The sequence below is a fragment of the Oncorhynchus clarkii genome, chromosome 24 (assembly GCF_045791955.1).
Source record: "Oncorhynchus clarkii lewisi isolate Uvic-CL-2024 chromosome 24, UVic_Ocla_1.0, whole genome shotgun sequence".
In the NCBI taxonomy this organism is placed as follows: Eukaryota; Metazoa; Chordata; class Actinopteri; order Salmoniformes; family Salmonidae; genus Oncorhynchus; species Oncorhynchus clarkii.
The window spans coordinates 24,917,503-24,940,534 of record NC_092170.1 but is presented as its reverse complement, the minus strand read 5'-3'; the positions used below and the strand labels follow the sequence as shown (position 1 = coordinate 24,940,534).

General features: G+C 40.3%; 1 protein-coding gene across 3 annotated transcripts; it reads left to right on the top strand.

The window, feature by feature from the left end:
* The first annotated feature begins 1,777 nt into the window (after nt 1-1,777).
* LOC139382738 (tsukushi-like) lies at nt 1,778-21,064 on the top strand. 3 transcript variants are annotated; one of them, XM_071126850.1, is made up of 2 exons: nt 1,778-1,998; nt 18,949-21,064. In XM_071126850.1, the coding sequence occupies exons 1-2, from the start codon at nt 1,990-1,992 to the stop codon at nt 20,008-20,010; spliced, it is 1,071 nt and encodes a 356-aa protein (XP_070982951.1). In that variant the 5' UTR covers nt 1,778-1,989; the 3' UTR covers nt 20,011-21,064. The 3 variants fall into 3 exon arrangements, with proteins under 3 accessions (XP_070982951.1, XP_070982953.1, XP_070982954.1); XM_071126852.1 differs by having other exon boundaries at nt 1,853-2,014; XM_071126853.1 differs by lacking the exon at nt 1,778-1,998 and adding an exon at nt 14,823-14,991.
* Nucleotides 21,065-23,032: the final 1,968 nt, after the last annotated feature.

Here is a 23,032-nt window from a genome sequence, read left to right as displayed (position 1 = left end):
GTTCTCTGGAACTATTCTAACTTTTCCAGTCATTTACTGCCAAATAGAAGGTGACAGATGGGGGGGAAGGGATATTTTAGGACTGTTACTGCCTATGTTTTCTGAGGACACAGCAAATTATTCATCCTTGAAACAAATTCTGCATACAAATTGATCTAGTACACAAACTGTTTGTGGCAACCTTCTAATCTCGACTTCAGCTGTTTTCTTTTTACAGACCTGAAAAGGAGAGGGAAGCCCACAGTTGAAAAGACATTGTATTGTTTTCTCTCTCCACTTCAGTGTTTTTCATACCTGCCTCTTCATCTGTGTGCGTGTGTGTGTTGGGGCCCACTCTCTGTCATCATACTGTGAAAACAATTGATGTAGCCCAGAACCCACAGATGAACAGCGTCACGCCCAATATTGTGCAGCAATATTGGCCTTCTCTTCCTCTTAAATCTTTGTTAACACCCAGTGCCCCTGTTGCTGTTTATGTCTACATCAACCATTTGTTAGTTGCTATGAATGGCCTTCATCACCACATTGAGGCTGCAGTAAATATAAAGAACTAAAAGCATGGAACCCATTAGTCTGCATTGGGGACATTTGCCATTAACCAAACTAAATATGTTGCCTTTTATTACTTAGATTTCCTAAATACCATCTTGAGAGTTAGGCTACGTAACATTGTTAAATTCTGTTAGGCTTTCCGTTAGGCATTCTAGTGTTTCTAGATAGATAATAGATACAGTAGGCTATTTGGGGTTTCACATTTCATCAACAGCCACATTTCCCCTAAGGTGTGCAAGCGCAAAAATATTCAAAATTCCTCTAGCCAAAAGGGCTATTTTTCCTAAAGTAGAACCCCATCATGTTGAGTAAAAACATATGTCCTATAGAGTACCACAGTATGAGTCATAATACCCATAAAAATAGTGGTCAAACAGGGAAATTGTTCCAATTGTTTTTCCACCATTCATTTTTCCCATGGGGGATTTTAGAAGCACTTCAAATAAGGGCTGTTTCATGTAGGCTTACCCTGGCGTGAAGCTTTGATAACTGTGTAAATCTCTCTAGAAGAAGGTGACTTATCAAAATATATGCCTGTATTTCCCCCACCAAAAATGAAACGCTAATTAGCTGCTAATGTGGCTATCACAAAGAACTACAAATACCATGATGATCTGGATGCTAAATCAAGATAAAGATAACTCTCTCTGGATTAACTATCTAATGTTAGCTAAATGTAGTAATTAAGAAATGTCTACATTTCTTTAACTGGACAATTCTGTGAAGTCTTGTGCAAGTTTAAAATTGACATAATATCTGTTAGCAAAGGTGCCAGCTAGAGATGATGTGCAGGATCTTGCAGGGATTTGAGTTTGCATTATGTCTACTTTGATACGAATTAGCATTTTCGAATCTGAGAGTAAATGGAGCCAAATATATTGATATAAATCACCTTGTCCGAGAGAGATTGACATGGTTATCAAAGCCCACATGAAACACGGCCTTTATTTTAATGCCCAATGTGAAAAGTGAATGGTGGGTGAACGATTGGAACCATTTCCGTGTTTGACCGCTAGTTTCTATGGATATTATGACACTTCCACTGTGGGGCTCTATTGCATAACATTCTGTATATCTGTAACAATGGCATAATTTCATGTCGGTCCTCGCACCAGTCTCTCCACTAGAGCGCGCACCGTTCGGGTCCAACATCAAAAGTGATTAGAAAAAGACAGGGGTGCTGGCGGAAACCTATCCGGACTTCAGTGCTCCACGAAGAAGTTGGGGGGAGTCTCGTCTCGACCTCCAATCAGAATAGCTAGTCGCAGCACTGACAGTTAATATAAAACCGCAAGACATCTCTTTAGCTTGCCTGAACCACACAATGATATGGGATTTATAAAAATGGGTGCGGAGGTTGAGTCTCATGCAGGATTCCTCGGCGCTGTGAAGTGAACTGGATTATCCAGGCGAGCCAACTATCTAAATTTCTATTTGATGGTCAAGGTATGTCTGAAAATATGTGAGTAAGTTAGAATAACCCTTATTATCAACGGTATTTTAGAGTTGTCTTTGGATTTCAAGGTTTTCAAGCCTCGGAACCACGGAGGTCAGATCATATTTCTGATTTCTCAGAAAAACTGCGCTCCTCCTCATAGGCTATTAGGCTCATTGTACATATTATTTAATTACAATTATAATCATAATCATATATAGCTACTTTATTTTAAACCCCTGAAAACCATTACTTATTCACAGGCCAAATGCGTAAACTTGATTGGGTGCTTCAGAGAAAGTGACAAATCGAGTGATGATTGACAGAAAAAGGTGGCGGAATTTGGTAGTTGTCTGGTAGATATGAGATTTGATTATTTTCTGAGGTACCACACGGATGAGCTTGACAGTCTCAGAAAAGTAGGCTGCAAGGTAAGGCTAGGTTTGCCACGGCTACAGGAAATGTGATTTCCAGCGGAAAACGAAGTTAATTTGCTAGCCTTGTAGTCGTATTACTCCTCCATTTCATATTGCGCTTAAGTACAAAATCATTTTTTTGTGATGTGTCATGTAGGTAGCCTATGTAGGCAGCCTATGTGGATATGCATGCATAGGGCTTTGAGTCAGACTTTATCTAAATAATGCAAGGAAGACATTGCCATGGCTTTACGATTATTATGGCAAATACGAGAAACGTCACTCAAATCTAATTCACCATGCTGTGTATCCCTCAATTCCAAATGAAAGTGAAAGATAGGTACTAACTGAACTATGAAATGAAGTTTCTGAAATGATGAAATTAGTGCCCGTCGTTTCCATTCATTTGGGATTGAGTCAGGAAGCTAGATATTCAAAACAGATGGTGTAGAACTCATTTTAAAACCACTTTTGAAGTCTTAACACGCGATGTAATCTCTAACCATACACTGACAGCACAGACAGATGGACAGTGTTATCAGTGCAATAGTTCAACCATATGAATCATGGCAAATGAGGATTTACTTGTTGTTGTCCTGATGAGCCTAGCCTATACTGTTTTATGTACTACTTCAAGTTCAGATTAAACATGGCTCTTCTTAATGTCATGCATTAATTTGTCTTAAATGGATTAGCGTGCCCGCACCATCTATCTCCTAATTACATTGTTTGTAGGCTTTGACTTTGGGATTAAGCTGGTAAAATACACTCTTAGCCTACGTAGGCCTATACTAATGAGGCTCAACCCATCCTCAGATGCCGGGACATCAAATTAGACTGAACAATAGCTGAAAATGCATTAAAACATCCTTCCCAGTTCCCACATATGTTAGCTTTTTATTACTCACATGTTGAGATTTAAAGAATAAGGAAAGTCAGATGAAATGTACCGTGCATTTGGAAAGTATTCAGACCCCTTTACTTTTTCCACATTTTGTTACGTTACAGCCTTGTTCTAAAATGGATTCAATTATTTTTTCCCCTCATCAATCTACACACAATACCCCATAATGACAAAGCGAAACAGGTTTTTAGACATTTTTGCCATTGGATAAAAAATAAAAAGTAGAAATAGCTTTTGTACAGTACATAAGTATTCAGACCCTTTGCTATGAGACTTGAAATTTAGCTCAGGTACATCCTGTTTCCATTGGTCATGCTTGAGATGATTCTACAACTTGATTGGAGTCCACCTGTGGTAAATTCAATCGACTGGACAAGGGTTTGGAAAGGAACACATCTGTCTAAAAAAGGTCCCAAAGTTGACAGTGCATGTCAGAGCAAAAACCAAGCCATGAGGTTGATGGAATTGTCTGTAGAGCTCTGAGGATTGTTTTGAGGCACCGATCTGGGAAAGAGTACCAAAAAAACGTCTGCTGCATTAAAGGTCCCCAAGAACACAGTGGCTTCCATCATTCTTAAATGGAAGAAGTTTGAAACCACCAAGACTCTTCCTAGAGCTGGCCGCACAGCCAAACTGAGTATCCGGGTCAGAAGGGCCTTGGTCAGGGAGGTGACCAAGAACCCGATGGTCACTCTGACAGAGCTCCAGAGTTCCTCTGTGGGGATGGGAGAACCTTCCAGAAGGACAACCATCTCTGAAGCACTCCATCAATCAGGCCTTTATTGTACAGTGGCCAGACGGAAGTCACTCCTCAGTGAATGGCACATGACAGCCTGTTTGGAGTTTGTCAAAAGGCACCTAAATGACTCTCAGACCATGAGAAACAAGATTCTCTGGTCTGATGAAACCAAGATTGGCCTGAATGCCAAGCGTCACGTCTGGAGGAAACCAGGCACCGCTTATCACCTGGCCAATACCATCCCCTACGGTGAAGCATGGTGGTGGCAGCATCATGCTCTAGGGATGTTTTTGAGTGGCAGGGACTGGGAGACTAGTCAGGATCGAGGGAAAGATGAATGGAGGAAAGTTATAAGAGATTGTTGATGAAAACCTGCTCCAGAGCGCTAAGGACCTCAATCTGGGATGAAGGTTCACCTTCCAATTGGACAATGACACTGTTTAACACGCTGCCCAAACTGGACACGTCACGTGCCAGCTTTGCAAAATAAATGTACACATACAGTTGAAGTCGGAAGTATACATACACTTAGGTTGGAGTCATTAAAACTCATTTTTCAACCACTCCACAAATTTCTTGTTAACAAACTATAGTTTTGGTAAGTCGGTTAGAACATCTACTTTGTGCTTGACACAAGTAATTTTTCCAACAATTGTTTTCAGACAGATTATTTCACTTATAATTCACTGTGTCACAATTTCAGTGGGTCAGAAGTTTACATACACCAAGTTGACTGTGCCTTTAAATAGCTTGGAAAATTCCAAAAATATGTCATTCTTTAGAAGCTTCTGATAGGCTAATTGACATCATTTGAGTCAATTGGAGGTGTACCTGTGGATGTATTTCACGGCCTACCGTCAAACTCAGTGGCTCTTTGCTTGACATCATAGGAAAATCAAAAGAAATCAGCCAAGACCTCAGAAAAAAAAATTGTAGACCTCCAAAAGTCTTGGATATCCTTGGGAGCAATTTCCAAACGCCTGAAGGTACCACGTTCATCTGTACAAACAATAGTACGCACCATGGGACCACGCAGCCGATCTATCGATCTGGAAGTAGACGCTTCCTGTCTCCTAGAGATTAACGTACTGTGATGTGAAAAGTGCAAATCAATCCCAGAACAACAGCAAAGGACTTTGTGAAGATGCTGGAGGAAACAGGTACAAAAGTATCTATATCCACAGTAAAACGAGTCCTATATCGACATAACCTGAAAGGTCGCTCAGCAACGAAGAAGCCACTGCTCCAAAACCGCCATTAAAAAAGCCAGATTATGGTTTGCAACTGTGCATGGGGACCAATTTTGTACTTTTTGGAGAAATATCCTCTGGTCTGATGAAACAAAAATAGAACTGTTTGGCCATAATGACCATCGCTATGTTTGGAGGAAAAAGGGGTGGCTTGCAAGCCGAAGAACACCATCCCAACTGTGAAGCACGGGGGTGGCAGCATCACGTTGTCGGGGTGCTTTGCTGCAGGAGGGACTGGTGCACTTCACAAAATAGATGGCTTCATGAGGAGAGGAAATTATGTGGATATATTGAAGCAACATCTCAAGACATCAGTCAGGATGTTAAAGCTTCGTCGCAAATGGGTCTTCCAAATGGACAATGACTGCAAGCATACTTCCAAAGTTGTGGCAAAATGGCTAAAGGACAACAAAGTCAAGGTATTGAAGTGGCCATCACAAAGCCCTGACCTCAATCCTATAGAAAATGTGTGGGCAGAACTGAAAAAGCGTGTGCGAGCAAGGAGGCGTACAATCCTGACTCAGTTACACCAGCTCTGTCAGGAGGAATGGGACAAAATTCACCAAATTTATTGTTGGTAGCTTGTGGAAGGCCACCCAAAACGTTTGACCCAAGTTAAACAATTTTAAATTCAATGCTACCAAATACTAATTGAGCGTAATGTAAACTTCTGACCCACTGGGAATGTGATTAAATAAATAAAATCTGAAATAAATCACTCTCTACTATTGTTCTGACATTTCACATTCTTAAAATAAAGTGGTGATCCTAACTGACCTAAGACAGGGAATCTTTACTATGATTAATCTCAGGAATTGTGAAAAACTGAGTTTAAATGTATTTGGCTAAGGTGTATGTAAACTCCCAACATCAACTCTACATGTTATTCAATCATTGCACCCACACTGCTCATGCGCGCCAACGAGTGTCTGCTTTGCCAGGTGCTAAAATAGAAGTTGCTTCTATTTTTGACGCAGAATGCGATGCAAGTCCTGCTTCTCCCATCTCCTCATTGGCTTTTTGAAGCATATACCCACGTGCCGTCTCCTCATTGGTTATACCCACGTGGGTGATTGAAAGATGAACTGAGGTCGGTTGTGGTAATACACCTTATTATGAAAGTTAGTTGCCAATCGCCATATAAAGTCCAAAGAAGTAAAAGCCTAGAAGGAGGAGAGATGACTTGAAACGATTCGGTTGACCGCGTTATGTGTGGATTAATTGTCGAAGTAGAGGACCTTGTGCATTTCAGGTAAAATAGCAACTCAATGTTTATATCCCAGGACAAATTAGCTAGTAACAGCAAGCTAGCTAGCTAAATAAGACCAATTGGCTAGCAACTACAAGCTAGCTAGCTAAATTGCCATAAATGTTTAATGCTTTTGGACCTGTCCCCAAATTAATATAATTGGTTCAGCGTTTGTTTTGATATTTCAACCTGCGTGTCGTGATCGCGTTTGGTGTGAGGGGACAAAATCAATTTGCGCACAATGGCGCACACGGATGCACGCACTTGTCCAGTTTGGGCATGGGAAAGCACACAGCCAAGACAGCGTAGGAGTGGCTTCTGGACAAGTCTCTGAATGTCCTTGAGTGCCCCAGCCAGAGCCCAGACTTGAACCCGATCAAACATCTCTGGAGAGACCTGAAAATAGCTGTGCAGCGACGCTCCCCATCGAAACTGACTATAAGGACCAACTCCGGAGACGAGAAGCACGTACGGGGAGTTTACATTTAATTAGGAACAGACAAAGAGCAGGACAGAAACAGCGTCAGCACACGGATACACAATGACAAACATCAATCAATGCAGCAGTGGGGAACACAGCTGGCGACCTGATAAATATAGGGGAGGTAATAAACAGGTGATTGAGTCCAGGTGAGTCCATTATCGCTGATGCGTGTGACGGGGGAAAGGAAAGTGTGCGTAATGATGGTGGCAGGAGTGCGCAATGCTGGGGAGCCTGGCGCGGGGAAGAGCGGGAGCTGGCGTGACACTAACAGAGCTTGAGAGGATCTAGAGAGAAGAATCTGAGAAACTCCCCAAATACAGGTGTGCCAAGCTTGCAGTGTCATACACAAGAAGACTCTGCCAATGCTGCGTCAACAAAGTACTGAGTAAAGGGTCTGAATACTTATGTAAATGTGATTTAAAAAAAAAAAGTTAAAAAAAAAAACAGTTTCCCTTCATCATTATGGGGTATTGTGTGTGGATTGATGAGGAGAGAAAAAAATAGATTTAATCAACTATAGAATAAGGCTGTAATGTTACAACATGTTGAAGAAGGTAAGGGGTCTGAATACTTTCCAAATGCACTGTATATGGTGTATTATGAGGATATAAGAGTGATGAAAGATAAGATCCTAAAAGTGAGATGTGTTTGGCCTATAATTTCCCGTAATGAGAGTTGAGGCGCGGACGCCGTAGTTGTCAAGTAATTATAGTGGTAAATGTTTGGCTGATTTGAAGTCTGGGCTAACTGTCATTTGCTGTTTGCTGTAATTTATTGGTGAAAGGATGAGAAAAACACCTGGTTTGGGAATGTTCACAGCCCCCAGTAAAAGAGCAGCAGATGTATTCATGGATAACATACATGGACAATGAAGAGAGAGGGAAAGACACTAGCTAGCATCAATGTCGTAGACTAGACTTCTAAACTAAATGAGCACTTAGTTTTAGCCACAGATTCCAACAGCATGGCTTTAGACTGCCCCCTCATCTGTTTGCTAATAAAACCATTCACTCAGGGTGTAGTCGGTGTCTGGGGAGGATGGAGGATGATTTCCTGTTAAAATAATTGTTTTTATTAAAAGAAAAACATGGGTAGTAAAAGTTCATCCAGTATTGTGAAAACACAACATCATGAAAGATATATACCTTATCTTGGATTTGTGTGATGTCAGTAGTGATGCACTGATATGCCATTTGTTGCCGAGACCGATATCCAATATTTTCCTTGCCAAAAAAACGATACCGATATTTACAATTTTTGTGGCCTTTTAAGCGTTCTAGCACAGTTAAATAGTTAACACACACACATGGACACAGCGGTCTAAGGCACTGCATTTCAGTGCAAGAGGGGTCACTACAGTCCCTGGTTCTAATCCAGGCTGTATCACATCCGGCTGTGATTGGGAGTCCCATAGGGTGGCGCACAATTGGCCCAACATTGTCGGGCCGTCATTGTAAATATGTATCTCTTCTTAGCTGACTTGCCTAGTTAAATAAAGGTTACACACACACACACACACACTGACCAAAAATGTATTTTGTTTCCATTTACATACGTCCCCATTACCAGTAAAATATAATCAAAACCTATTTCTTTCACTTACTTGCTGTGCTGTTTCGTTGTTCATTTGATCAGTTGTTTCATTCTCAACCAGGATTTCTATGGAACGCCATTTGGGTCTTTGCGTGTCAAAAAAAACAATTTGATGTGTCAAATAAGCCTGTTGACCAATCAGGACCTGAATATGACTGCACGTCACATAATAATTTAACACGCTCATACATTTTGTACGTAGTTAAACATTGATTACACTATTACTCATATTTCATATGTCACAACGATTCATCGATACGTATGCTATTATGCTGGTAAAGTTTTAAGATGATACCTTTATTATTATTCCCCGCAAACCCTACCGCCGATCCCCCAATTGGAGTAAACTAATTAACACTTCTGCTTTTACCTTCAATTTATACATCTTATATACATTTTACAGACAGTCTACTTTACAATAGTGCGCTCTTGTTTGTTCTTAGTCCTTCCTCTATTTATGATGTCCATCCAGTTTCATTTCTATTTGTAACTGTGCTATTTCACAAAAGTTCCGAACCTATATACATTTTACAGATCCCGTATGCTTTACATTGTTTATCTTGTTATTTGTCCCACCCTTCAGCTCCATTCAACCCCTCCCATCTATATCTCAACATCAGCCATTTCAGATTTCTATTTGCCATATATTTTTCAACTGTGCTGTGATGCTTCACAAAATAATTTAACCTTCCTATTCTCATAGCTTCTACAGATTGTAAATTAAAAATATTTTTTTTTGCTAAAATAATCATTATATTATTGATTGATTGACTATGGCTTTTCAAATCACCCAGTATTGCTATCTGTAGCGTTAGTTCTAGGCAAATGTTGCAATTCTTCAGCCATTCCTGGACCTGAGACCAAAAACGAACAACATATGGACAATACCAAAATAAATGATCTAATGACTCTGCCTCCTCACAGCAGAATCTGCAGAGCTGGGAAGATTGTATCCCCCATATATATAACATTCTATTAGTTGCAAGAATTTTGTATAGTAATTCAGTTTTGAATCCGGCGTTGTTTTGCGTATCAATTCATAAACCATGTGCCATGGAATGGGTTCATCAAAAATCTCTTCCCAACTATTTTGCAATTTATATGGCACAGCTGTCAGTTTTTGGTCCTTAAATGAAATTGGTATATGTTTTTATTTATCACACTTTTCTTTAACCATTTATGTTCTTTAATACAGGGCCGACATACAAGTTCCTTACTTTTTTCCCCTTCTACTTGCCTCTTCCATTTTTGTGGTAATGCTGCAATTAGTTGGTTGTAATTTTGGGTAGAGCAGACATTTCCATATGTCTGTGTTAGCTGCATGTGTGACATAACTCCACCAGTCCTATTTATGATATCATTCGCTAAAATTCTACCTTTTTTTAAAAATTTCTTCGATAAATACATTTTTTTTAATCAATTAGTATATTTGAATTTAACCACAATATTTGTTGTACTATTTGTTCCGTCCTTTCAGGTGGATTAAACTGAAATTGCAACCAACTTTCTAAGGCTTGTTTAAAAAAGAAAGATATTTTGGAGATTATTTCCTTTTCAAACAACCGAAAGTGAGCAGGTGTAATCTGAATAAAGGGGGAAAGGCCCTTCCTGAATATAGGATGAGACATTCCTACCAATTGACTAAAGAACCAGTTTGGATTTAAGTATAACTTTTGTATGACTGATGCCTTTAGTGAGAGGTCTAATGCTTTAATATTTAATAATTTCTGCCCACCAAATTCATATTCGTTATATAAATAGGCCCTTTTAATTTTATCTGGCTTGCCGTTCCAAATAAAATTGAATATATTTTGTTCATATAATTTAAAAAGCAGGTGTAGGCAAAACCATAAGCAAATAGGTAAACTGTGATATAACTAAAGAGTTAATCAGGGTGATTTTTACACAAATAGACAGGTCTTTTCCTTTCCATGGTAGCAACATCTGATCTATTTTTGCTAACTTTCTATAAAAAAATAGTGGAGTGAGATCATTTCTTTCTTTTGGGATTTATTTATATATATTTTTTTACCTTTATTTAACTAGGCAAGTCAGTTAAGAACAAATTCTTATTTTCAATGACGGCCTAGGAACAGTGGGTTAACTGCCTGTTCAGGGGCAGAACGACAGATTTGTACCTTGTCAGCTCGGGGATTTAAACTTGCAACCTTCCGGTTACTAGTCCAATGCTCTAACCACTAGGCTACCCTGCCGCCCCATATACCGAGTATGTTCACATCTCTGTCAGACCATTTAATTGGTAAACTACATGGTAATGTAAAATGTGATTTTTTTTTTTGTGATTCAATATGTAATATTGTACATTTATCATAATTAGTTTTTAATCCAGAGAGGATAGCAAAAGTATCTAAATCCTCTAAGAGGCTGTGGAGAAACTAATTGTCGTTTTAAAAGAAAATATGAATCATTAGCGTACAATGACACCTTAGTTTTTAAGCCACGGATTTCTAATCCCTTATATTATTGTTTGATCTAACCTGTAAGTACCAGATTCTCTCTCATTGATCTAGTTTGTATGTCCAGTAAGGCTTCCCTCAGAACGGTGTTCTCCTTTTTAATTTCATTAATTTTGGTTTCAATCTTATTGACTGTCCCTTGTAGCTTGTGTGTTTCCTTCTCCAATGTCTCAGCTTTTTCATCACTCATCTCGAGGCTAGCTTCACAACACATAACCCGGTCCGGTTGAGCCTCACTAGCCAGATGACGCAAGCTGGCTGCTTATAACATTAGCTTTGGGCAACAGGGTTATGTAGCTGGCTAGTGTCGTGGAAGTAAACAGTCAACCAAAGCTCTCAAATACCGGAGCCTGTGAGTTCAATTAGACTTTTATTACAATATAACAACAGCCGAGCTGGTTGGTGAAGCAACTCCCTTTCCAGTCTTGACACATACTACTTATACATTTTTCCTCCCCTCTGGCATTTAGCCACCGTTATCTTATTGCTTTGCACAAATTTTTATTTGGTTTCACATTAGGGCATGGAAACTGTAGAGCAGGGGTTCTTAAACTTTTTCAGCCTGGGACCCAAATTAGAAATTCTGTGTTTTCCTGGAACCCAAGCTTAGGAACATGTGCAACTATACTTAAATATTGGTACATTTCATTGCCCTTATACCTAAAACAAATGCAATATAGACAAAAACAAATAACAATGAAATGAAATGGCCATATAAATAGCTAGTCATGTTTATTTCTCCCATTAAAAACGCTTACATATTTGTCTAGGTTGGAACTGTTGCTGTTAAAATTCAATACATTTTCATTCTGAACTGGAACAAACTGATTGATCACATCACACAGATGCATAACAGAACAGGGTCATTGTCCATTTGGAAGACCCATTCGCGACCAGGCTTTAACTTCCTGACTGATGTCTTGAGATGTTGCTTCAATATGTACACATCATTTTCCTATCTCATGATGCCATCTATTTTGTGAAGTGCAACAGCCCTCCTGCAGCAAAGCACCCCAACAACATGATGCTGCCACCCTCGTGCTTCACGGTTGGGAATGTGTTCTTTGGCTTGCAAGCCTCCTTTTTCCTCCAAACATAACGATGGTCATTATGGCCAAACAGTTCTATTTTTGTTTCATCAAACCAGAGGACATTTCTCCAAAAGTGTGATCTTTGTCCCCATGTGCAGTTGCAAACCGTAGTCTGGCTTTTTTATGGCTTGTTTGGATTGTTTGGAGCAGTGGCTTCTTCCTTGCTGAGCGACCTTTCAGGTTATGTCGTTTTACTGTGGATATAGATACTTTTGTACCTGTTTCCTCCAGCATCTTCACAAGGTCCTTTGCTGTTGTTCTGGGATTGATTTGCACTTTTCGCACCAAAGTAGGTTCATCTCTAGGAGACAGAACACGTCTCCTTCCTGAGCGGTATGACGGCTGCGAGGTCCCATGGTGTTTATAGTTGCGTACTATTGTTTGTACAGATGAACGTGGTATCTTCAGGCATTTGGAAATTGCTCCCAAGAACAAACCAGGCTTGTGGAGGTCTACAATTCTTTTTCTGAGGTCTTGGCAGATTTCTTTTGATTTTCCTATGATGTCAAGCAAAGAGGCACTGAGTTTGAAGGTAGGCCTTGAAATACATCCACAGGTACACCTCCAATTGACTCAAATGATGTCAATTAGCCTATCAGAAGCTTCTAAAGCCATGACATCATTTTCTGGAATTTTCCAAGCTATTTAAAGGCACAGTCAACTTGGTGTATGTTAACTTCTGACCCACTGGACTTGAGATACAGTGACTTATAAGTGAAATAATCTGTCTGTAAACAATTGTTGGAAAAAGCACTTGTGTCAAGCACAAAGTAGATATCTGAACCGACTTGCCAAAACTATAGTTTGTTAACAAGACATTTGTGGAGTGGTTGAAAAACAAGTTTTAAAACTTCCGACTTCAACTGTATACTACTATGAGATAGTTCTCCCTTATTTCTGCTTTTTATAAAATTACAACAATGCCTTGCTAGCTGACTTACTTTTCCACTGTCGAAGCACTGTTTCCTGAAGCATTCTGTGCTGTTCTGAAAGAATTCCCTGGGTATACCGTCATGCTTTGGATGTTTGTTTTTAGCTAATATCGTCCGATTCCGATATGTTCACCGATATATTGTGTATCCCTAGAAGTCAGTGAAGTATTATTATGCTTATGTTTTTCCATCTCTTGATCTTGTTTAATAGGGAAATATTTACTGACCATCATTTGATAGGGCAAATCTCTTTGACTTATTTTGTCTATCTTGTATGGTAGGGGGTACTTCGGCTTTGAGTCAACAATGAAAACACATGTTCTCTCACCAACATACACACAGTCGCTCAACTGGATACAGGGAAACTGTGACTTATTTATGTGCAAATCTGATAGATCTTTGCAGAATTATATTTTTTAACCAACATTTTGCGACATTACTCAAATTCGGTATACATTTGCCTGATTAAACATCAGAACCAGTATTACTGGCCGTTTTTTTTAACCTTCAGATTAATAGAATAAACAGTTTCAACCACCACACAAAATGATATACTCCAGTTGAGTATATCAGAGTTTCTGGGAAGCTTAACACATAATCAGCCTTTATGTTGAATCTCAAGTATTCCAGATGTCCTTTTTGATTATCCAACATCCCCTGTTACATAAGAACATTCTGTAGCCTTTGCAGGTCACTCTGTAGCCTTTGCAGGTCACTCTGTAGCCTTTGCAGGTCACTCTGTAGCCTTTGCAGGTCACTCTGTAGCCTTTGGAACTTTTCAAACCTTTTACTTCCGTGGACTAAATCAGGGCCACACAGTGTTTCTTGGTAGTCTTAAACAAATCTACTTTGAAACTAAAGTATACAACTCACACACATGGTCAAGTTGTTAAAAAAAGAAGACACCTGTACCATGCCAGATAAAGTATGTATTTCATTTGGAGTTTGCATCCCAATATTACACTTTATAAACATCACTGAAGACTGAAATATATCATAACACATTGACATAGAAACACCAGATTTTCTGCTGTTTAAAAAAAATGTTTATTAATTATAAAAGATATTAATAACATTCCACCCATGAGGCCATTGGAGGTCAATTTGGTCATTTGACTACTGGAAAGCTTGATGTGATAACCTTCCACAGACTATACCTAACTTTGGCCCACTGCACAAATTAATGATCAATCCTTCAATGGCTTTTCTGCTGGGTCATGCTTGGGTATACACCTCCTGAACGCTTATCCAGTTGTTATACAACTACAACTGTTAAAGCAGCAATCAGCAATTGAAACAACACTAAAGCCCTCTCCACCACTGTTTTGGTAAAAAGCTGTTGGGATGGGGCTTGAGAATGGTTACTACTCTCAAAAGACAGAGCTTTAGATGCAAGGACAGACCATCCATGATATCAAAATGATAGTTTTAACCATGTTTTTAGGCAATACAGTGTTTGTTTTTCATTTACTTGGTTTACAAACATTGGCATAAAGCAAGATTATATTTTGTGTTCTGATGGGGTGTGACAGTTTAACTAAACATTTATAAGTTATATTCTTTAAATACTCAATGGGTACATATCATTAATTTATAAGTACAAATTAAATGAATGTCGCAACTGCTGATTGCCCATTTAACCTTTGTCCAATTTCCATGTGTTGCGTGTGGGTACTCTGTGCTCTGCTCATTATGGCAGTGTTGCTGCCAAGTGCACAAAGAGGTTTAGAAGCAGATCATTTTCCCTGCACAAAGGACGCAAGTTAGGTGGGTTCAGGAACAAAAGTCCTGTGAACCACTAGCCTTCTCAGTTAGATATCTAGAGCTGTGCAGTGAACAAGAAACTATCAACAACAACAGAAAATAGTGGTATGAAATGCATTTTCATTTTTAGTTATTGCTTGGTTATTAAACTTATTTAAATGTTTTCAAGGTTTCTGAAGGAATCATTTAACTGTTTTGCCGATGGCATTCCATTGTTATTTGTGATACAGTAGTCATCAATACGTGCCTTTTGCCACACAATACTTAATATGTGAATGTGAACTTTCTAATGAGTAGCTAGCTACTGGTGTCTCCGACATCTTTATACATAACTGTCGGCTTGGGGGAGACCGAGGAGGACTTTCCTAAAGACACATTAGACAGATTAGACACAGATAGTATAAGGACCTTCAGTGATGATGTCTCTGCTTGCATCATCAGAACCATGAATAGTTTGTTGTAAACTAAGAAAACATTTGTGATACATTTTGATAAAGAAAATTAGGTCAAATCCATTGGGAGCCCAAAGAAAAGAGAACTTAGGGCTGTTGGTGTGTGTTGCAAGGAAAGCTTGACGTGTATCCAGAAACAAGAGTAGCAAAGATGGCTACGGTGGCATTTTGAAAGGAAAAACTCTTTATTTGAATTCTAAAACTACATTTACTGTCTGCTCCGAGTGTAATCTTCAATGTTATGTTGTTCAGATAAGTGGCTTGAGGGAAGGAATACGGTTTAAAAACATGAACTACTAACATGCATCTGCTAAAAAAAAATATATAAAAATCCAAAAAGTAAATTATGGCCGTTAACACATTTGTCATATTTATTTTGTTTTGAATGTCTATGTGGAGATTATGTTTATGCATCATGTGTTTAACGCTAGCTGTATGCATTTATATCTCCGTAATGGAGTGCATATCAATGTGACTCACAGCTTCTTTACTGCCTGTAGTGTTGCTCTGTTCACCAGATGATGCAGAGTGTTGTTAAATAGCCCATATACTGTGTTCATTTTGGGTCACTGAAAATGATATCCAATTAGCTGTACCTTTTTTATATTTGAAAAAAGGGAAGCAATTAGATTATTAGTATTCCATGTATCTCTCCGTTTACCTTTTCTTAGATATACTACATGACCAAAACTATGTGGATACCTGCTCATCGAACATCTCATTCCAAAATCATGGGCATTAATATTAGAGGTCGACCGTTTATGATTTTTCAACGCCGATACCGATTTATTGGAGGACAAAAAAAGCAGATACCGATTAATCGGCCAATTTTTAAAATGTATTTGTAATAATGACAATTACAACAATACTGAATTAACACTTATTTTAACTTAATATAATACAATAATACAATAAAATCAATGTAGCCTCAAATAAATAATTAAACATGTTCAATTTGGTTTAAATAATGCAAAAACAAAGTGTTGGAGAAGAAAGTAAAAGTGCAATATGTGCCATGTAAGAAAGCTAACTTTTAAGTTCCTTGCTCAGAACATGAGAACATATGAAAGCTGGCAGTTCCTTTTAACATGAGTCTTCAATATTCCCAGGTAAGAAGTTTTAGGTTGTAGTTAATATAGTATTTATAGGACTATTTCTCTCTATACCATTTGTATTTCATATACCTTTGACTATTGGATGTTCTTATAGGCACTTCAGTATTGCCAGTGTAACAGTATAGCTTCCGTACCTCTCCTCGCTCCTCCCTGGACTCGAACCAGGAACACAACGACAACAGCCACCCTCGAAGCAGCGTTACCCATGCAGAGCAAGGGGAACAACTACTCCAAGTCTCAGAGCGAGTAATGTTTGAAACGCTATTAGCGCGCACACCGCTAACTAGCTAGCCATTTCACATCGTTACACCAGCCTAATCTCAGGAGTTGATAGGCTTGAAGTCATAAACAGCAGAGCTGCTGGCAAAACGCACGAAAGTGCTGTTTGAATGAATGCTTATGAGCCTGCTGGTGCCTACCATGGCTCAGACTGCTCTATCAAATCATAGACTTAATTATAACATAATAACACACAGAAATGCGAGCCTTAGGTCATTAATATGGTCGAATCCGGAAACTATCATCTCGAAAACAAGACGTTTATTCTTTCAGTGAAATACGGAAACGTTTGGTATTTTTTCTAACGGGTGGCATCCATCAGTCTAAATATTCCTGTTACATTGCACAACCTTCAATGTTATGTCATAATTACGTAAAATTCTGGAAAATTAGTTCGCAATGAGCCAGACGGCCCAAACTGTTGCATATACCCTTACTCTGCCTACATTGAATGCAAGAGAAGTGACACAATTTTCACCTGGTTAATATTGCCTGCCAACCTGGATTTCTTTTAGCTAAATATGCACGTTTAAAAATATATACTTCTGTGTATTGATTTTAAGAAAGGCATTGGTGTTTATGGTTAGGTACACGTTGGAGCAACAACTGTTATTTTTCGCGAATGCGCACTGCATCGATTGTATGCAACGCAGGACACACTAGATAAACTAGTAATATCATCAACTATGTGTAGTTATAACTAGTGATTTATGATTGATTAAGTTTAATGCTAGCTAGCAACTAACCTTGGCTTCTTACTGCATTCGCGTAACAGGCGGGCTCCTCGTGAGGCAGGTGGTTAGAGCGTTGGACTAGTTATCGGTAAGGTTGCAAGATTGAATCCCTGAGCTGACAAGGTAAAATCTGTCGTTCTGCCCCTGAACAAGGCAGTTAACCCACCGTTCCTAGGCCGTCATTGAAAATAAGAATGTGTTCTTAACTGACTTGCCTAGTTAAATAAAGATTTAAAAAAGGTGTTATTGTTATGACAACTTTAAATCGGCCATTCCGGTTAATTGGTCGACCTCTAATATGTAGTTGGTCCCCTGCTTGCTGCTATGACAACCTACACTCTTCTGGGAAGGCTTTCCACTAGATGTTGGAACATTTCTGCAGGGACTTGCTTCCATTCAGCCACAAGAGCATTAGTGAGGTCGAGGCACTGATGTTGGGCAATTAGGTCTGTTTCACAGTCTGCATTCCAATTCACCCCAAAGGTGTTCGATGGGGTTGAGGTCAGGGCTCTTTGCAGGCCAGTCAAGTTCTTCCACACCGATCTCGACAAACCATTTCTGTATGGACCTCGCTTTTTGCATGGGGATATTGTCATGCTGACACAGGAAAGGGTCTTCCCCAAACTGTTGCCACAAAGTTGGAAGCACAGAATTGTCTAGAATGTCATTGTATGCTGTGGCGTTAAGATTTCCCTTCACTGGAACTAAGGGGCCTAGCCCCAACCATGTAAAACAGACCCAGACCAATATTCCTCTTCAACCAAACTTTACAGTTGGTACTAAACATCGGGGCAAGTAGTGTTCTCCTGGCAGCCGCCAAACCCAGATTTGTCCATTGGACTGCCAGATGGTGAAGCGGGATTCATTACTCCAGAAAACACGTTTCCACTGCTCCAGAGTCCAAAGGCGGAGTGCTTTACACCATTCCAGCCGATGCATGGTGATCTTAGGCTTGTGTGCGGCTGCTCGGCCATGGAAACCCTTTTCTTGAAGCTCCCGACGAACAGTTGTTGTGCTGACGTTGCTTCCCTAGGCAGTTTGGAACTCGGTATTGAGTGTTGCAACTGAGGACAGACGATTTTTACAAATCTTCAGCACTCAGCGGTCCCATTCTGTCGCCTACCACTTCGTGGCTGAGCCGTTGTTGCTCCTAGACGTTTCCACTTCACAAAAACAGAACTTACAGTTGACCGGGGGAAGCTCTAGCAGGGCAAACTGACAAACTGACTTGCTGGAAGGGTGGCATCCTATGACGGTGCCACGGTGAAAGTCACTGAGCTCTTCAGTAAGGCCATTCTACTGCAAATGTTTGTCAATGGAGATTGTATGGCTGTGTGCTCGATTTTAATACACCTGTCAGCAACAGGTGTAGCTGAAATAGCCGAATCCACTAATTACTAATTTGAAGAGGTGTCCACATACACTAAAAGCATCTGAATACATTTGACGTAACATCTTTGTTTTGTTTTTGTGTCCCCTCAGAGCATGATGGCGTTTCTCCTGTGTGTTAGCCTGTGGATGCTCCTGGCTGTCCATGGCCAAGCTGGAGCAGTGAAGAACTGCCACCCGGGTTGCCACTGTGAGGTGGAGAGCTTCGGCCTGTTCGACAGCTTCAGCCTGACCAGGGTGGACTGCAAGGGAGTGGGCCCTAGCACCAACCCCATCTCCATCCCCCTGGACACTGCCCACCTGGACCTCTCCTCCAACTCTATGTCCCTGCTGACTGACACCATGCTCTCTGGGCCTGGCTATACCACCTTGGTCAGCCTGGACCTCAGCAACAACCTCATCTCCATGGTCAGCCCTAAGGCCCTGTCCAGGCTGCGCTACCTGGAGTCTCTGGACCTCAGCCACAACTCTTTGGAGGGCCTGGACGAGGGCTGCTTCTCTGGCCTCCCCCTAGCCGAGGTGGACCTCAGCCACAACCACTTCCGAGAGTTTGATCTGGACAAGTTCATCACTAAAGATCACGGAGAGCCAATCAGCGTGGATCTGTCCCACAACCGGCTGACAGTGGTCTCATGGAGTTCTTCTAGGAGCCCCTTGCTACATGTCCAGAGCCTGACTCTAGCAGCCAACCAGCTGAGGGCCGTGCCCAAGCTAAAAGGCATCCTGCTGAGGGACCTAAACCTGGATGGGAACAGTATCTCCCGCATTGAGGAGGGTGCTTTTGAGGACCTCAAGGACCTTGTTTACCTGTCCCTCAGTGGGCTTCCTGAGCTCTTTAACATCCAGCCCAACTGTTTCAGAGGCCTACAGAACCTTCAGGTCTTGGACCTCTCCAACAACGCCAAGCTAAAAACACTGAGCCCAGCTGTGTTCAGTGGACTTGTGTCTCTACAGGAGCTCAATCTGTCAAACTCTGGAGTAACGTCATTGCCAAATAACATGCTAAGTCACTTACCAATCATCAAGAGTATCACCCTGGGCCAGAATATCCATTGTTGGAGGGCTCAAAAGCAGGGCCAGTTTCACAGGCAGCTCGGACAGGAACAGAAACATGACGAGGTGCTAACCTGTGACGTTGAAGGGGTTATCTCATGATTGTGTTCGGATCGTTGCCGTCAGTATGGACATCTAGCTAACACATTAGTGCTAAAACTGTGCCTTATATCACTATATGCAAAGAACACTTTTTGTTATTGCTGCCAATCATGATAATTACTATTTGAACAGTTTGTTTAAATTTCAATTCAAAAATGTGTTTAGCTTTTATTCCAAAGGCCTGAGGTATTTATAGTAATCCACTGTACTATCACGTCATGCTTGCAATGCATAAAGCATGTATTTCAACTACAGTAACAAGCTAGCAATAGCATTGATGGATATTATATTAAAACCATTTAGTTTTTTTAGGATCTGGAAATAGAAACAGACCTCAGCCACTAGGAAAAATATTGTTATATTCCATAACAATCATCAGATCATTGAAGTATGCACATCACTATGCAAGGACCACTCTTATTTCAGAACGAAAGGTAGACAGACATCTTATGTAGAGTATATAGTTAAGTATGTCTATCATAGGAAGCTGGTGGGAGGCGCTATAGGAGGCCGGGCTCATTGTAATGGCTGGAATGGAATAAATGAAACGGTATCAAATACATTTTTCAATCAAATGTATTTATAAAGCCCTTTTAAGATCAGCAGATCTTAAAAAGTGCTATGCAGAAACCCAGCCTAAAACCCCAAACAGCAAGCAATGTAGATGTAGATTCACAGTGGCTAGGAAAAACTCCCTAGAAAGACAGGAACCTAGGAAGAAACCTAGAGAGGAACCAGGCTCTGAGGGGTGGCCAGTCCTCTTCTGGCTGTGCCGGGTGAAGATTGGAAACCACATTTGACTCTGTTCCATTTATTCCATTCCAGCTGTTACAATGCGCACATCCTCCTATAGCTCCTTCCACCAGCCTCATCTGATGTCTAGTTTTATTAAGTGGACACATTCTCCTGCTATCTTGCTCCATAATGTTTACATGGTCTAAGACCTAGAAGCCAACATTGCCTGTTCTGTTTCAAAGAACAGTTGAGGTTGAAACTGAGGATGAAATGTGGACTGAACAAATCAATGCATAAACACATTTATGAATGTCACCCAGGGGTTTTTCGGTGCTCCGTTATTGAATCAGTTTCTCATGACCGTGACCAAAACATAAAACAGTCCTTGTACTTGTATTAAACACAGACATGTTTTGTCCTGTATTTTAACATCTCTTCTGACAGAGAAGTGTGTTTTAACTGAAACACTATGCCACATGTCATTTGATACATTGTATTATTCACCCTACTTTGAAATATTGTAAATGTCGCAGCTATTCTTCAGCATCGACTTTGGATCGACATTGGCCAAAATCCTTCAGATATTCTGTGCAACAACAACTGCATGTTTGAACACCTGCCTTGGTTGCTATCCCTGTGGTATAATATGGACCAAAAGAGACAATCAGCCTCATAACTGCACATGAGCTGGTTTGGATGTTAAACATCTGCATAAAGATTGTATATTTCTTATCGATAGTGTACAAAACTCCGGGATACTGGCCTCCTAGGCAGAGTTGCAAATAAAAAGCTGTATCTAAGACTGACCAGTAAAAAAAATAAGATTAAGATTGACAAAAGAACACAGACACTGGACAGAGGAACTCTGCCTAGGCCAGCATCCCGGAGTCGCCTCTTCATTGTTGACATTGAGACTGGTGTTTTGCGGGTACTATTTAATGAATCTGCCAGTTGAGGACTTGTGAGGCAACTGTTTCTCAAACCAGACACTCTAATGTACTTGTCCTCTTGCTCAGTTGTGCACCGGGGCCTCCCACTCTTTCTATTCTGGTTAGAGCCAGTTTGCGCTGTTCTGTGAAGGCAGTAGTACACAGCGTTGTACGAGATCTTCAGTTTCTTGGCAATTTCTCGCATTTGTCAGAACAAGAATAGACTGACGAGTTTCAGATGAAAGTTCTTTGTTTCTGGCCATTTTGAGCCTGTAATCGAACCCACAAATACTGATGCTCCAGATACTCAACTAGTCTAAAGAAGGCCAGTTTTATTGCTTCATTAATCAGAACAACAGTTTTCAGCTGTGCTAACATAATTGCAAAAAGGTTTTCTAATGAGCAATTAGCCTTTTAAATCATAAACTTGGATTAGCTAACACAACATGCCATTGGAACACAGGAGTGATGGTCGCTGATAATGGGCCTCTGTACGCCTATGTAGATATTCCATTAAAATCAGCCGTTTCCAGCTACAATAGTCATTTACAACATTAACAATGTCTACAGTGTATTTCTGATAAATGTCATGTTATTTTAATAGACAAAAAAATTGCTTTTCTTTCAAAAACAAGGACATTGCCAAGCGACCCCAAACTTTTGAACGGTAGTGTACATTGTCTGGGTTTCAACACACACCACACTTAAAGCCCACTGTCGTCACTCCACCAGGGTTTCACAATTTCACAGAATTCCCTGTATTTCATAGAGCTGGATTCATATGATTACATTTTGTTTGCTGTACTGACTCACAGGATGTGTCCTGTAACAATAGCACTTATGTCTTCCTCAGTGCCTAATGCATCACTTTATTTACTTTCACATGCTGCCTAACTTCCTTCCTTTATTTACTTTGAACTCTACCTGTAAACGCACACAAACACACACTAGTGGTCTCGAGAGGTCCTTAAACACAAGCGGTCAGATACACTTGTTCCAGGTAGGGAGCCATGCAACTGTGGACTGATGTCTGAAGCTGATGAGAAGGAAAGAGAAGGGGAGAAGGAGGAGAACGGTTGACTTTGTGTAATGGCGGCTGGCTGTATCTCCACAGATCTCTGCTCTGAGAGTGTTCCATTGTGTGCTCCTCCTCAGAGACACAGAGCATTCAGGTGTCCCCTCAGCCCCTTGCAGTGGTTGCCAAAGCACATTTCTTTGAAATTTAAGAGACCCGTGTACCAAAAAAAATCTGACTCAACAAAAGGTTTCCTCCAGATTACATCTATATGACAACATCCTGCTCAGGAAAAGTATGGCTAGCTAGGATCAACTAGACAGCATATTTCCTTAGTGATTTT